At 49.7% G+C, this 15,891-nt stretch overlaps 1 protein-coding gene across 1 annotated transcript; it reads right to left on the bottom strand.

The window, feature by feature from the left end:
• Positions 1-3,981: 3,981 nt before the first annotated feature.
• LOC135813352 (uncharacterized) lies at positions 3,982-4,656 on the bottom strand. Its single transcript, XM_065326452.1, has one exon. It carries the CDS (start codon positions 4,654-4,656, stop codon positions 3,982-3,984), a length of 675 nt encoding a protein of 224 aa, XP_065182524.1.
• Between the last annotated feature and the right edge of the window lie 11,235 nt (positions 4,657-15,891).

A 15,891-nucleotide genomic window follows, 5' to 3' on the forward strand; every position in this document is an offset into this window, starting at 1 on the left:
GCAGTGTTCAACCGTCCACACCGCTCGACCAGGCTTGGCTCAACAGAATGTGCAATTGCCTTCCGTGCTCACCGGACAGGGCAGTGTGATCAAGTTGAGCAGAAAGACGAAGTAGTTGCTGCTGCGGACAAGCCTGAGTCCGCTTCAAGTTGAAGCGGCATACGTGACAACAACTGCGCGATTGAAGCTGACCCGCGGTGACCGTGAAGCCTCTACACGGCTGCCGGTCTCAGTGTGCCATACAGCCGGGCTGGTCAGGCTGTTCCGCCCCGCTATGCAGCAGTCACTGAGTTGTGTTGATGCACTGCCGCCGTACTGTGGCAATGGGGTACTAGTACTGTACTGCGGCTGTGGCAATGGCATGCTTGACCGCCACTGGATCGCTAGACATACCTTTGTCTGCTTTGGTCGGAGCCGAAGAAGACTATTTCCAACTGCGGCCAGCCTCGACCCATACGATGTCGTCGAGCGTAAGCATATTTGCTAGTTTCTGCGTCGGCATCACCATGGTGTTGACGGATGAAGGGCTGGTTCGTGTAGGGACTGATGCTACAAGGTCACGAGTCACGAGTGTAGGTCAGAGTCTTCGGGCCGTCATTACTCGCCGCTGCCTGGCGCGGCTTCGACCGTAACGTTATGAGATGCCAGGAGACCAGTGTTTGCACCACATGGTGCAGTACTGCAATACACCAGTGTGTACACGGTGCAGTACTACAACATACCAGTGTGTACACGGTGCAGTACTACAATATACCAGTGTACGTGTGTACACGGCGCAGTACTACAATATACCAGTGTATACACGGCGCAGTACTCTGCCTGTCACTGGGCTACCCCGTACGTCGGCCACGAACGCAACCGGGCGAGCCGGAAAAGTCGAAGTGTTGGTTCTGGTCGAGAAGACGATCTGCCGGGTAACAATAATCGACTCGGAAGCTGCTCACGACGTCCAAGCTCAGGCACTCAGTATTGCCACTGAAACTGATCTGGTACACTGCAATTCTGTGATACCTACCCAGGGTACCAGGCGCCACAGATGCACACATCATACCGAAGACATTGTTCGGAATGCTCTTCGCCACCCGTTGTCGCCATAGACTTTCAATGCTGCAATAGCCCACTTCTTGTCGTAGAGAGGCTCTGGCTGACGGAACGACGCTGGAGCCGGGGCTCAAAAAGAAGAGGGAAGATTCGGGATTATCAGCGGTGGCTCCATAGCCATGTCTACCAATTCCTGGTACCGGGGCTGTGCTGGCCGGACCGGGGGGGGGGGGGCAATCACAGTTGCCATTACACCCTATTTCCGAATAAACTCCGGGATACTTGGCAGGAGACGAAACGTGGGATTGGCATTGCTGTGAGTTCCCGTCCAGTCTTGCTGGAGTTCATCAACTGCTTCGTCTCCTTGTCCAACCACCGGGAGTTGTATCGAGGTAACTGCGTGCTCTGACAGTTCGCGAAACGATCCAAAATCTTGTGGTCCCAATTCTCAATGAATCGTCCTGATGATCGAACAGTTCGTTGACCAGTTGCTGGGGTTTCGTTACATCCGTATGCGGCTAAGGCGATCCGCTTCACAGTTGACGGCTTCAGGGATGTGCTTTTCCAGGATAATTGTCTTAAGCCACGGCGCTACGGCATTGATTCGACGAGTTACGGCCATCCGGGTTTCTTCATGTTCAACATCAATGACTAAAATAATCATACAGAGTTTTCCGTTTTTCTTCCGCATTGTTGCTACTGGAGAACTGTAGTGCGATGGCGTCTGGATTTTCTCCATTGCTTCCTGTGTGAGCACCTCGTATATTTGAGCTGGTAGTGAATTCTCTGCTCTCCTTGGGAATGGGCTTTCCTTGGTGGAATGCTGCTTGGTGCTGCTTGAACTTGCTCAAGTTTTAATATCGGGAAGCCATTTCAGTGTCAACCAGTCCAGGATCATTGGTGAGGCACCAATTTTTGCCCATTCCATTGTGTCTTCTATCATGACCGCCCGAAACCAGAGTGGGCCGTTGTCTTCTGTCGGGAGCGGAACTTGCTTGCGCACTTGTGTCGTGGTCGGCCGATCATCCCTACGTGTGAGTTATCCTAAGCCCGTTTGCACAAAGTATATGTGCGCCTCTTGGTCATTTCACTCAGGCGTACCTCAGACCCAACACACAGAGAAATTAGGGTGGCGGGGCACAAAGGTCCGATAATTATAGTAAAAGTGGAAATGCAAAGGAAAAGTAAGAAACTGCAAATGCAAAACCCGGCTCAAGCGGACAAGTCCGCTTGAACTCTACTCAACCCAACATAAAACTCTACTGAACTACTCACTGCCAGACTCTACTCGAGTCAGCGAACGTATACCAGCTGAAGTCTACAGCAAGCAGCTAGCTGTGAAGAGAAGCATCGAGCAGGCAGCGGCAAACAGAGCGCGAGCAAAGGTCAGCAGGAGGAAGCGCGCACGTTGCTGCAACTTTGCAAGGAAAGTACTTTACTAGTAACACTATAAACATGCTGAATGGAAACAGGCAGACGGAAAGACAAGACGATCGATTACAGTTCTGTGGTAAGGGCGAGTCTAGGCAACACATTGAGAAGCGCCAGCAGGACATGACTACAATAGTGATGACGAGTAGTAGAACATATCTAACACGTGGCTCGATCTTCTAGAAACGTACATCATGTGTACCTATGCTGCTGCTCTAATTATTATGCATAACGGTAGTCACGGCATGATCGCAGCATTAGGGTACACAACTGTTACCATGGTTACATGACATTCATTGTAAATGATTTTACAAGAGCACTACTGTGTACGCAGGGTCATCGCACTTCCCCCCGGCTGCGAAGAAAAGGTCACGTCCTCGTGACAGAAAAGAAGCAAAACAAAACAAAACAGCAAAAGGCTGAACAGGCGCGTGCTCGGCGATGGGCACGGGGGGCACGTGCACCCCCCAAAAATTTTCAATCTGGGTAATTGCAATTGTAATGTATGCAAATATGCTCTAAAATTCAAGAAAGGTTGCAAACAAATTGCAGAAAATTGCCGGGGGGGGCTCCCCTCGGCTCCCGTGCACCCCCCTAGTTGGGGGGCCGAGCACGCCCCTGCTGAAAATAATAAGGAACAAAACACGACATGAGTTCCCAGGCAATTGCAAGCAAGAGGGAACAGGGCTTTGGACTGCAAACTGCAAAATCTTGAAATTAAATGAGTGGAACCTATAGCTGGAATCAATGAACACTGGTTGGAATATGTTCTGCTACAGCATAAAGCGGGAGAGCAGTCGCTAGTTAATACAAAATCATAAGAAAAAGGCTATTTCGCTATACCTAACTGGACAAAATTGGATGGACAACTGATCTGTGCTAAAGCACGCATTATTGTTAGTGTTCATTGCGGTATGATCAGATCCGAAACATGATGGATAACATAGCTAGGGATAAACGGTTCACTCAGGGAGGCACAGGAGAAGTTACAGTCACTTTACTTGACAGGTAGCTCTTATGGAACTAATTACTTGGAATCGTAGAATCAACAATCACTCAAGATACTTACATGTACAGTAGTCTTACTTGAGAGTATATAGGGATCGTAACTCATGACGACGGCCTGCGGACGATAGTTACGTTTGGGACGATAGTCTCATTACTCATGTCGAGCCGATACATGTACAGGCGATGACGTTACTTGGACACTCACGATAGACGGTAGACACTATAGAAGACGTTAGCAGCAGAGGTTAGACTAGGGTAGCACACTCATTAGGGAACAGACAACATGGCGGGGCTAGTGTGGGTGTAGCATCAGACGGAAACACTTTAGCGGCAGGATGGATGATGGGCATAGCACACGGACTGATGCTTGAGTGTACAATGGCTGATCAGGTGGGGCTCAGGCAGGAACTGACTCAACTGGCATATTTCGTCATTACAAGTTCCGGCCCCATACATAGTTGGCAAGATGGCCGGGCGGTCAGTGGAGGCGCAGCGGACGTGCTAGAAGTTGCACACGTGCAGGCGGAGGAACAGCAAGCACAGGGTCTGGGAACGACTCCAGGCTGTCGTCGACGTCCTCGAGATAGAGCCGGTCGGTAGCGTCGCAGCGTAGGTGGAAACCGGAGGGTCCAGCGGGGGTGGCTCTGCGAGCACTTCCGGTATCACGACGAGGCGTTCTGGTCGGACATGGCATCGCTTGAGGCGGTTGGCATGTACCACCTGCCGTTTGCCAGGCGGACGCGTGTCAGCAATGCGGTACACAACCTCGGACAATTTGTCCACCACACGGAATGGGCCTTTCCATGGTCGAGCGAGCTTTGGTGTCGTGCCAACCGGCACAGCGGGCACCAGTAACCATACCAAGTCGTCCACCTCATAGCGGACTGCCGAAATACCAGCATCGTGCAACCGTGCCTGGTGGCGATGGACATTTGCAAGCCGTTTGCGGACAACGGTATGCGCATGTTGCAGTCTCTGGCGGAGAGTGCGAACGTAAGCGGCTTCAGTGGGCGCCGAGTCATCACAAGGCAAGCCATACGCGACACCCTGCGGAAGGCATACTTCACGACCGAACAGCAGGTAAGCCGGTGTGTAACCAGTGCTGGACTGTGGTGTTGTGCGATAGGCCAGCAAGATACCAGGAAGCTGAACGTCCCAGTCGCGCTGACTGGCCATTACGTAGTGTGCGAGAATACGCTCGAGCGTTTGGTTGCAGCGTTCCACCAGCCCGTCACTCGCTGGGTGGTAAGCGGTTGTTCTGGTCTTCTTGATGCCGAGCAGAGTGCAGACACCTCTGAACAACATGCCATCCAGATTACGCCCTTGATCCGAATGCAGTGCGTCGAGGGCAACACGCTCGAAAGGGTATCCTTCCCAATCGAGTTGGAGAGGCGTGTTTTCTTCTGCGAGCAGGAGTGGCAACTGGCTACCCAGTCCTTCACATCCTGTTTCATGCCTTACCAGTAGAACCGCGGATGCAGTTGGCCCATTGTACGCTGGACACCGGCGTGACCTGCCTGGTCATGATATACGGACAGAACGTCTTGGCGGAGATGGGCTGGCACCACAATTTGTGAGTGCTGGCGTGACCCATCATCGTTTTGCCATAGCCTATACACCACTCCCACTTGCAGCGAGAATTGCTGGCGTCCCTGCCAGAGAGCATGAAACGCGGGGCTGAAGCCAGACAAGCATGGCAGAGAATGCGGCGGATGGAGAGCGAGCCATGTACGAGCGAGAGCAAGATCGGAGTCTTGCGCTTGAGCGGCCGCCCACTCTGTGGGTGAGCGGAAGTCTAACGGAGTTAGAGCGGGTGGAGCGGTCGAGGCAGCGGGTGCCACGTTGGCTACGGCCATGTGGCGAGAGACTTGGCGAGACAACCCATCAGCGTTAGCATGGGCACGCCCCTGGCGATACTGCATCGTGTACGTGAACTCACTCAAGAACTCCAGCCATCGCGCAATGATGACCGGTGGCTCCCTGAATGAGGACAAGTGCTGCAGAGCACGATGGTCAGCACGGACAGATGGAGGCGAATTTCCTATGCACACAGGATGCGAATGCGCAAGGCTTCTGGCGTAAATTTTACCTGATACGCACGAGGTTAGCAGACGCAACTGCAGCGGAATGCAAGCCATAGACCGAGTGTGTACAAACACACGCCAGGCTGGCAGAGTACGGCGTGACAGTCATGCATCCTCAGTCAAGCAATGATCTGAGTGGCACCAGCAACGGGGTTAACACCGGAAACATTAGCGGAATGAGGACCCAAGCGGTGTTCCACAACGATTGAACTCACAAGAGGATCCAGCTTCACGTAACAACGATAATGACGAGCGAGGATGGGCTACCTGTCAGTCAAGCCAGGTGGCGACAGCCCAGCACAATGCAGTGCAAATGACACGCTTAGCGAACTTACCAGCGGAATACCAAACTACGCCACAGAAGGGCATAATTTGATTGGCGGAAAAGACGGCGCACACATCACACTGTAACAAGTGAGACTCAAATAGGTTTCCCTAGGCTGCAATGTCAGTAGCGGCGGTGTGTGCGAGACAGACAACACAAGAAGGCGGAAGAGCCGTGTCATTCGAGACAAGTGGCCGCACAATGTACACTGTCGTCTGGTATATGGACGAAAGTGATTTGCAACCGCAGTATGCAAATCGGCGGAAACGAACGACAGAAGAATGCGGAAGTCCCACTGGACGGCATAGTGTACTCTCTTGCCGATAGACAACGACAACGGCAGCAATGAGAAAGGCGGTTCAAACTCCCCATGACGATTCACACGACAAGATTCCCACCTCCGAACAAACGGCTTCAAACAAAACCTGACACTACGATAGCGCTGACAAGTAACAGCCTAAGGGTGTACTTCCCAAAGACAGGACAGGAGTGGTGCATGTACAGGAAGGGTGCATGTACTTATCAGTGACCTGGAACCCGTGACTGAATCGGTTCATGAACCGGCAAAACCTCGAAAATAAAAACAAAAATGAAAAACGACAACAATGTTACGTCAACGGCTGGTGCTTCAACTGTCTACATTACGTATTTCGTCAATAATTGACGTTTCGACTTCTCAACCTTCTCAATGAACTCAATGACTTTCATCCATTACCCCTGAACCCTTCAAAACCAGTCAACCAATCGCTGCTTACAGAAACTAAATCTTCAGGCAGGTACAGTACGAAGACAAGGCAACACAACAAGGATATCCGCGAAGAGCAACGACCGAACAATTTCCAACACACGGGCAGCCATACCCTACACGATACGAGAACGATTGTTACTTGCATGCATTAGTCATCCATTACCACTTACCCTGGGTGCGTCCGGTGAATGGCGGTGATCAGTCGGAGCAGAGCCAGCTGCTATTCAGGTCCTCGCAACCTCCTCCTTCCCTTCTTCTTCACCACACCTCGCAACGGGTCCACTCGGCTGTGGTCCGCGACGCCCGCACTCGGCAGCTAGACAGCGTCGCGGGACAGCCGAGACGTAGGTCTACGCATGGTCCCCGAGCGAGCCGGAGTCCTCCTCCGGTCCGAACCAGTTTCACGAACATCTCCTGTGCTAGTCATGGCGAGATACCGTGCGGTCGGCCTTCCCGGAACCCGTGCCTCTCACGGACTAGTACAGTTCCAATTCCAATTCCCAGCGGTAATTACATGCACTTACTTATACGAGACGATACACAGGCGGTGGCCAGATGGCGACAAGACAACGAACGAGACAGCGGTAAACAAAGGCGAAATACAAAGCTCTTCGCGGTTTTCCCTCCGGCGTGGTCCCTGCTGGTGACAAGAACCTCGTAACAACAACAATGCGATTTGACAAACGAGCAGCATGCGAGTCAAGCCTCAACGGTCAAACAGACAACAGTCAACACACAAGAAACACGCAACAGCGGCGGGTCTCGGTAGCGGAACAGTCTTACCGGTGCGGGTGGGGTACGGCAGGGTCACGCTGCACATACATTATTATGATACAAGCGGAAAGACAGCGGACACCCGTAGATTTACGACTACGAGCAGTGAAGCGGATTCTTGCATCACGACGTGTGCCATCTTTTAGAGCCATGATCGACACCCATAGATCTACGAATCAAGCTGGAGTGAGGCGGGTCTCACCATCAAAACGCGAACTGCATCCGGCAGTAGCAGCTGTGCAACACAACTCCTGCGAGCCAGCATACATCACGAAAATCCGGCGGATGTAGATCGAGCATCTAGAAACGGGCGCGGCTTATTACTATACTGCTAGAGCGATCATGCGTAACCACGTAGATCTACACCGGAACTTATTATTATTATTATTATTATTCACACATATCCGCCGGATGAGTACGCGTGGCCCATGCACCATGGGGACCCACGAATACAAACCAGCATAATTATGTTCCCTCAGCAATACAAGCAAGCAAGCACGCAAAGATAAATGAGAGCCCAGGCAGCGAAAACAAAACGAAGAGAGATGAGGACATAGGCAACGAAAACAATTCCAAAGCATAGCCAGGGATTGAATGTGTGCATCTGGGTACGACAGTTAACACGGCTAGTGCAGCCGTACAGAGCGCAGCAGCATGAAAATACAAAAGTGCCACAGCAGCAGCAGCCAAGAGTGTGCAAACACTAAAAAAGAAGATCAGTCCATGAAAAAATTATTGTCGCCACAGGTAGACATCTCCGGCAAGAATGCATGCGTGCGCACAAGTAGGCAGGCAAGCATGTCAGATGTAATCGTATTATTATGGCCAGGCTAATTAACAGTGCTGTTTCGCAATGAATTCCATCGGCATTTATCATGCGCGACCTTCCGAAGCTGGGCTAGGCCAGGTCGCGACAGAAGCACAAGCCCCAGCTTCTCCCGACAATCCAGTGAGAGAGTGGTTAGCAGTGTTGTTCTTGGTCTGCCTATCCTTCCCCGCAAGGCACCAGAAGCAGCAAAATCGAGAGCGACCTGTGGGGGTGCCCCTGATGGCATCCGGAGTACATGCCCCAGGAAGCTCCATCGCCTCGCCACGATCTCCTTGGAGATGGGTTGGGTGAGACAGCGGTTGTAGAGTTCCGTGTTTTTGATTATATTTGGATACTTTATACGGAGTAGCGAGCGGAGGTGACGGCGGTGGCAAACGTCCAGAGACGTTCTGAGTGCCTCAGTGAGGCCCCAGGTAGCGCAGTTGTAAAGCAAAATGCTTAGAACGTAGCAATTGTACAGCCTCAGCTTCAACGTTAGGGAGATCCCTGATGACTGTAGAAGGCTTTGCATCCGGCCAAATGACTGCGATGCCAGAACCATTCGGTGTTTGATGTCCTCGGCAGTACCAGCTCTCGATCCAACCAACTTTGCCATCCGCCATTCTTCTTTCCCTCTTTTTTCCAGGTCTGCATCGAGGTAGAAGTGGGTCCGTTCAGTTTTCGCGCCGTTGACCATCAATTGGTGTTCTGGCATCTTCAGCACGCATACATCATGGGTTTGTTCAAGATTTTGGTCGTTTTCATCGAGGAAGTCAAGATCATCTGCGTACTGAAGTTCAGGGATAGACGGTGCTAGGCCTGTACTTTCTCTTCGGAACTGATGTCTCAGCTGCTGCAGAACATGTTCAAAGTAGCACGTAAACAGGACAGGGCTCAGGCAATCTCCCTGTGGTGTGCCAATGCCAGATTGAAAGGCGTCTGCAGTCTGTCCGCATACTCGAACACTGAGCGTTGTGTCTACAAGCAGCGTTGAGACCATGGCTCGAGCATCAGGTACGCCAGGCGCTGCAGTGAGGATTGATTCAAGCAGGCTGTTTCTATGCGGAGTGTCAAAGGCCTTGGAGAGGTCGATGCCCAGCTTGTTGAATGACCACTGCTTATTTTCTACTAAACTGCTGAGAATACGAACAGTGAATACAATATCACTCGTCGACCGGCCTGGTCTGTACGCACTCTGTGAGGATGGCAGGTACTGTTCCACCTGGTGTTGAATCCGTCGCAGTGTGATACTTGACAGGATCTTTCTAACTGAATTCAGAAGAACAATTGGACGAAGGCTGCTACATGGACCCTTGGGTTTCCCCGGCTTCTGCAGAGGTATCAGCACGCCAGCACCAATCGCAGAATCTGGTGTCGCCGACTCTACAGAAGTTTGTAGGATGTGAGCAATTGATGTACATAGAGGCTCATTGCAGGCATATTTGAGCATCTCGTTGGGAATTCCATCTGGCCCTGGTGACTTGCCATTCTTCAGTCTGCGTATGGCAGAGGCCACTTCTGCTGTCGTTATGTTATTGGTTAGAGTTGTTGTTTCCATCTTTAACGGCTTACTGCTCGAGTCTAAGAACTGCCCACAAAAATGGTCTGAGACTCGCCTGGCTTGCTGTGCTGGGTTGCATATTCTTGCGCCGTTCCCATCATCAACAGCTATACCAGACCTTCTCGGCCTGCAGAGGGCAGCAACAGAAGCATACCGGAACTGCCACACTACAAAGTGAACTCAAGACACATCGAGTACATACAGCGGAGCACTCGCGCAACTCACATTATCACAAGCGACAGCTCCCACACTGTCACTGGGCGACAGGAACTACACATCGGCGGCCGGAGACACCATTCCGTCAAACAAACCGGTGTCAACATAACGGAGTGAGCACAAGCTCACGGATCGCGGAGTGACCGGGCGGTGAATCGAAACTCATTTCTTTTGGCGAGCGAGACGCAGCTCGCAGCTGCATAGACGTACCTGAAATGCACAGGGCCTGACGCGAAAAAATCATGACCAGAACTGGTCACGAAGGCGTAGGCCAACGGAAGATTCGGCGCGCGACTCGTCGTCCGTGATCGACGAGAAACATCAGTGAACACTCACAACCCAAGGGATTTGCGAGGCGGCGTACAGATACAGCGGGGCCACAGCGGAGGACGGAACAACGCGTTAACGACGGAGAGTGAAAGAGCGTGGACCAAGAGTAGGGCGGAGGGCTTGTGAAACTAGACCAAGAAGAATCCTGCCATTCCTGGTCACAGCACCAAGTGTCGTGGTCGGCCGATCGTCCCTACGTGTGAGTTATCCCAAGCCCGTTTGCACAAAGTATATGTGCGCCTCTTGGTCATTTCACTCAGGCGTACCTCAGACCCAACACACAGAGAAATTAGGGTGGCGGAGCACAAAGGTCCGATAATTATAGTAAAAGTGGAATGCAAAGGAAAAGTAAGAAACTGCAAATGCAAAACCCGGCTCAAGCGGACAAGTCCGCTTGAACTCTACTCAACCCAACATAAAACTCTACTGAACTACTTCGAAGTACTCAACTGCCAGACTCTACTCGAGTCAGCGAACTTATACAGCTGAAGTCTACAGCAAGCAGCTGCGAAGAGAAGCATCGAGCAGGCAGCGGCAAACAGAGCGCGAGCAAAGGTCAGCAGGAGGAAGCGCGCACGTTGCTGCAACTTTGCAAGGAAATAGACGATCGATTACAGTTCTGTGGTAAGGGGCGAGTCTAGGCAACACATTGAGAAGCGCCAGCAGGACATGACTACCGGTACACATGTACATGTATAATAATGATGACGAGTAGTACTAGTACTAGTAGAACATATCTAACACGTGGCTCGATCTTCTAGAAACGTACATGTACATCATGTGTACCTATGCTACTGCTTTAATTATTATGCATAGTCATGGTCATGATCGCAGCATTAGTGTACACAACTGTTACCATGGTTACATGACATTCATTGTAAATGATTTTAAAAGAGCACTACTGTGTACGCAGGGTCATCACACTTCCCCCCCCCCCCCCGGCTGCGAAGAAAAGGTCACGTCCTCGTGACAGAAAAGAAGCAAAACAAAACAAAACAGCAAAAGGCTGAAAATAATAAGGAACAAAACACGACATGTGTTCCCAGGCAATTGCAAGCAAGAGGGAACAGGGCTTTGGACTGCAAACTGCAAAATCTTGAAATTAAATGAGTGGAACCTATAGCTGGAATCAATGAACACTGGTTGGAATATGTTCTGCTACAGCATAAAGCGGGAGAGCAGTCGCTAGTTAATACAAAATCATAAGAAAAAGGCTATTTCGCTATACCTAACTGGACAAAATTGGATGGACAACTGATCTGTGCTAAAGCACGCATTGTTGTTAGTGTTCATGCATTGCGGTACGATCAGATCCGAAACATGATGGATAACATAGCTAGGGATAAACGGTTCACTCAGGGAGGCACAGGAGAAGTTACAGTCACTTTACTTGACAGGTAGCTCTTATGAAACTACTTACTTGGAATCGTAGAATCAACAATCATTCAAGATACTGTTGTAGTATCCCTGCTTTACAGTTAACGCATGACTAGTACTTTGCATGACTCTTATAATTATTACTCTTGTTACTACTTTCGGACAAGTCCTACATCATGTACCTCACACATGACTTGATTACATCAGGAGTACCGCGCTTCTAGAAGATCATAGATCTTCCATGCATGCTGCTGTCATCACTTCTAGTATCACTTCCTTTTAGTTACTAGTTGGTACAGTCATGACTCATGTACACATGTATGTCATGTTGTTCCGGACTATTCCAGACTTTCCACGTCATATGCCCGATGAGTAATGTTGCTGACTAAATTGCATAATTATAGATATCTCATCTTCTAGAACACCTCGCTTAGTCATTATGTTAATGTTACGCAATGCTCACTTCGTCTACGTGTATAGCAATGATGATCTTGGTTTACTTCTCCACTATTCTAGAACTTGTACTAGAAGGATGATTTCGTAATCACTGCAATGGCTTACTAAACTTACTTTCCTACCGCCGCCTGCTTTGCTATACATACTTTGCTTGCCTATAAAAGCTGCTGTGTTTCTCTGCCAAGATGAGCGGAGAGCTGAGCTGAGATCGGAGAGATCCGATAGAGATCAGAGAGAGAGCAAGTTCACTTTCACTTTGATATAAGATAACCTCCAGGCCGTGCCGGAGTAAGTTCTGATACGTTACTGTAGTTGACTGACTGTGGGTAGTAGCCTCCTAGCCTCGCCGACGCACGTTACACTGTTACTTAGTCTTACTTGAGAGTATAGGGATCGTAACTCATGACGACGGCCTGCGGACCTTTTCTGAACCACGCTGTCACTAAGTGTCACAGCAAGCGCAACCGTCGCGATGCACGGGCGTAGATCCTTTTCTCTGCATTATCTGAGGTCGATCAGACAAAGCTTGATGCCGGGTTGTTTGGCACTGTATTTAGCGAACTCGGAAAGCTGGCGAGCTTGGGTTGCACTGGCTCGTTGCAGTCCTGCCGTTGAGGACGGAAACTCCGCTGTGGTAAAGTGCTGTCCCCGGCAGGTCTCTCTATCTGTATGTGACGTGAGATTTTGCATTCCGAATTTCGGTTCAGAGTTCGACGGTCATTTGTCGAACATCCAGTGACAATGTCGAATTTTCGAACGAACATTTCATTTGTTTTGCAAGTCGAACATCATGTGTTTTCATTTCGTGAGCTCCAGCATCAGCAACGTCCTATCCCGTTGTACTTTCTTGCTGATTCCAACGAACCTTTGATCGCCCAAAGAGTCGCAGGCCAAATCTGCCTACTCAGTTGCCTCAGATCAGAAGAACCAGCTCCATATGGCCAAGTCAAATTTTATGCGTATCGCCCTGTCTTTTTTAGCCACACAGATGATGGTGAGGACACTCAAGGCGAAAGGGAGTAGACAGGCAATGGAGAGGAGCAATCCGAGCCGTACTAGTAGCTGGCGATGCTGATGTCACCGAAGATGCCGAGCGCCTGCGAGGCCATACGGAGATAAGAAATCTCTTTGAATAACCTACCCGTAAGATCAAGAGTCTACGCACGCTAGCGCTTTTCTACAAGAAAATTCTTGTGAAAAATACTCAGTTCGGCAAAGTGAGCTTTTTCCGAACAAACATACCGAATCTTCGAGTGCATGTATCTAACTTCGCGAATTCGACCTACAAATATTACACAGCAATGAAGCAAACAAATCTCTTTCCGCTGTTATTATTATTATTATTATTATTATTATTATATTACCCGGTAGTGTTACTCGGAGTTTCGTGTGAAAACACTCATCAGACAGCATATGACCAAGACTAACAATGATTATACGGAGGGTCTTGAGAAAAGAGGGCAGAGGTGATGTAGGTAGTAGGAGTAGTAGTAGAATTTATTTTTTTGATAGGGAAGGCCCTACAGACGTTGCCGTCTTGTTACAGGGAACCCTAGGTACCACATAGTCATTTCAATACCGCGAGGAAAAGGGGGTGACAAAATCAGCGTGATTATAAGAGGAAAAAGATGTTGAGAGTATACAGGTAAAGCGCATAGCCTGGGTAGAGGAACAGCGCGATTCTCTGGCAACACATCAGTACAGATTTGTGCTGAATTGTGACACATAACATGGAATTTGTGACCTAGGCCTAGGGTGGTAAAAATGGTGATGGGGATTGTGCGTAGTGGGAATCACTCACGCCAGGCAAGGGGGTGACTACCACACCCGCCAAGGCATCGAAAAACCGGCGACATGTTGTACCTACATGTACATGTACATCACACGTGACCTCTGCCCTCTTTTCTCAAGTATTATATTCTAGTGATTGTTAGTCTTGGTCATTATGCTGTCTGATGAGTGCTTTCACAGGAAACTCCGAGTAACCGCGGAAAGAGATTTGTTTACTTCATTGCTGTGTCGTCATAGACTCATACCCGCCAAGTACTGAGACTAGTGCTTTTTCCCTACATGGGAGCTCGCGGTTTTCCTGCCGACTTGAATTCTCACTTGACTGACTCACGACTGCCATCCAGAGCACACGAGAAGTCCATCGAGCCGTCCACTCGGCAAACCTGCAAGAAAGCACCACTCCCTGCTCAATACACAGTTTTTCGGGGAATTCACCCCTTATCAACAACTGTTGAGCTTGAGTAGGCCGAAGTTGACCACTTATAATTATAGTGCTTACCAGGCACAAACATCACCAGGGATACAAACTTACAGAGACGCTCCGTTTCCAGCGCGACAAACACCTCGTGAACACCAGATAGCAGCGTGAGTCAGTGTCGCTCATGAAGGCCCCAGTGCTGAACAAGTGCTGAGGACCGTTGGCCATTCACAACGACGTTGTTGCCTCCAAACCATCTAATTCGCAAGCCGCGTTACAACCAGGGAGTCGTAGAACTTATAAAGTAAAAGGGCTTTTACGACTCCCTGGTTGTAACTGTGAGTTTCATGCCGTTACTAGCGTTAGGCAATCATCAGACAACTGATACTCGGGTCTACCCGGCACCGGTATGCTTATAAACACATAGGGCCACAAGCATAAAAAAGCGCTAAATCTAGAAAGCTGGCGCGGGCCGAGGCGCGACAGTAGAAGTGCTAGGAGGGTGGCGGGCAACAGGCAAGTGTGAGCATGAAAGCGCGGAAAGAGGCGATGGGGAGGCAGTGTACAGTAGATGGGTGGAGGCGCCAGGAGGATGGCGGGCAATGGGCCAGTGAGATCGCTAGGGGGTCTTTGGGTAACGGCAGGCGTGAGCAGAGTGGTCAACAACAGGCCAAGGGATTGATATTGGGGTGCTCAGGCAAAGTGCAGTACAGTACTTGGTCAGTTCATTTGATAGGTGTGAAATTATTTGCGAGGCGGAACTTATTCTCATGCCTGCATTTCGAGATCATCTCGGACCGCTTGTTGAGTAGGAGCTTCTTGAGTGTAGTCAGGATGTGGAATTTTTCCGCGATATTTACTGATGCCGGACCTTTCCGAACCAGAGCCTTCCAAGTTGGAAGGTTGTTGGTTTGCGCCTTGGAGAAGTGTTGGTGTGTTGTCAGGTCGCCGAATGTCTCAGATTCCTTGTCAGTTTTGTGCCATTTTGTCGCGCTCGCTGACTGTATAAGATCTGGTTACGTTGGTGGACAGTTAGTCATAACTCGTAACATGTCCTTCTCCTTTTTCACCATAGTTTAATTGGCTCACCATCCGAGTTGAATTTAGTCTTACTTACTTCGTAGATCTACTCTATAAGTAAAGTTTCGTTTGGAATTAACTTCCGCTATATATATTATAATTATTAAATAATTATTACAACATCTCGAGACTCGGTGGAAACACCGGCCAATGTGAAGAGAGTGGGTGATTGCCAACCACGGCGATAAATAAAAGTAAGGGGAGGGAAAAAGAAAGAGTAGCAAAATGAACAGCAACAACAACTCCGTAAAGAAAGATAATGTCTAATAAATACAGTGACAAACACAGACGTGACAGAGACGCAAAGGACATGTGGATAACGAGCTATTTATGTCGTAGTAAATAAGGGGCGGCACGGATCTTAAACAGGCGGAGTGAGGTCAGATCTTTATTATATATATAAACTTCTCTGGGTAGAGTGAGCCAAACAGAATAAGCAATAA

Source organism: Sycon ciliatum, chromosome 4 (assembly GCF_964019385.1).
Source record: "Sycon ciliatum chromosome 4, ocSycCili1.1, whole genome shotgun sequence".
Lineage (NCBI taxonomy): Eukaryota > Metazoa > Porifera > Calcarea > Leucosolenida > Sycettidae > Sycon > Sycon ciliatum.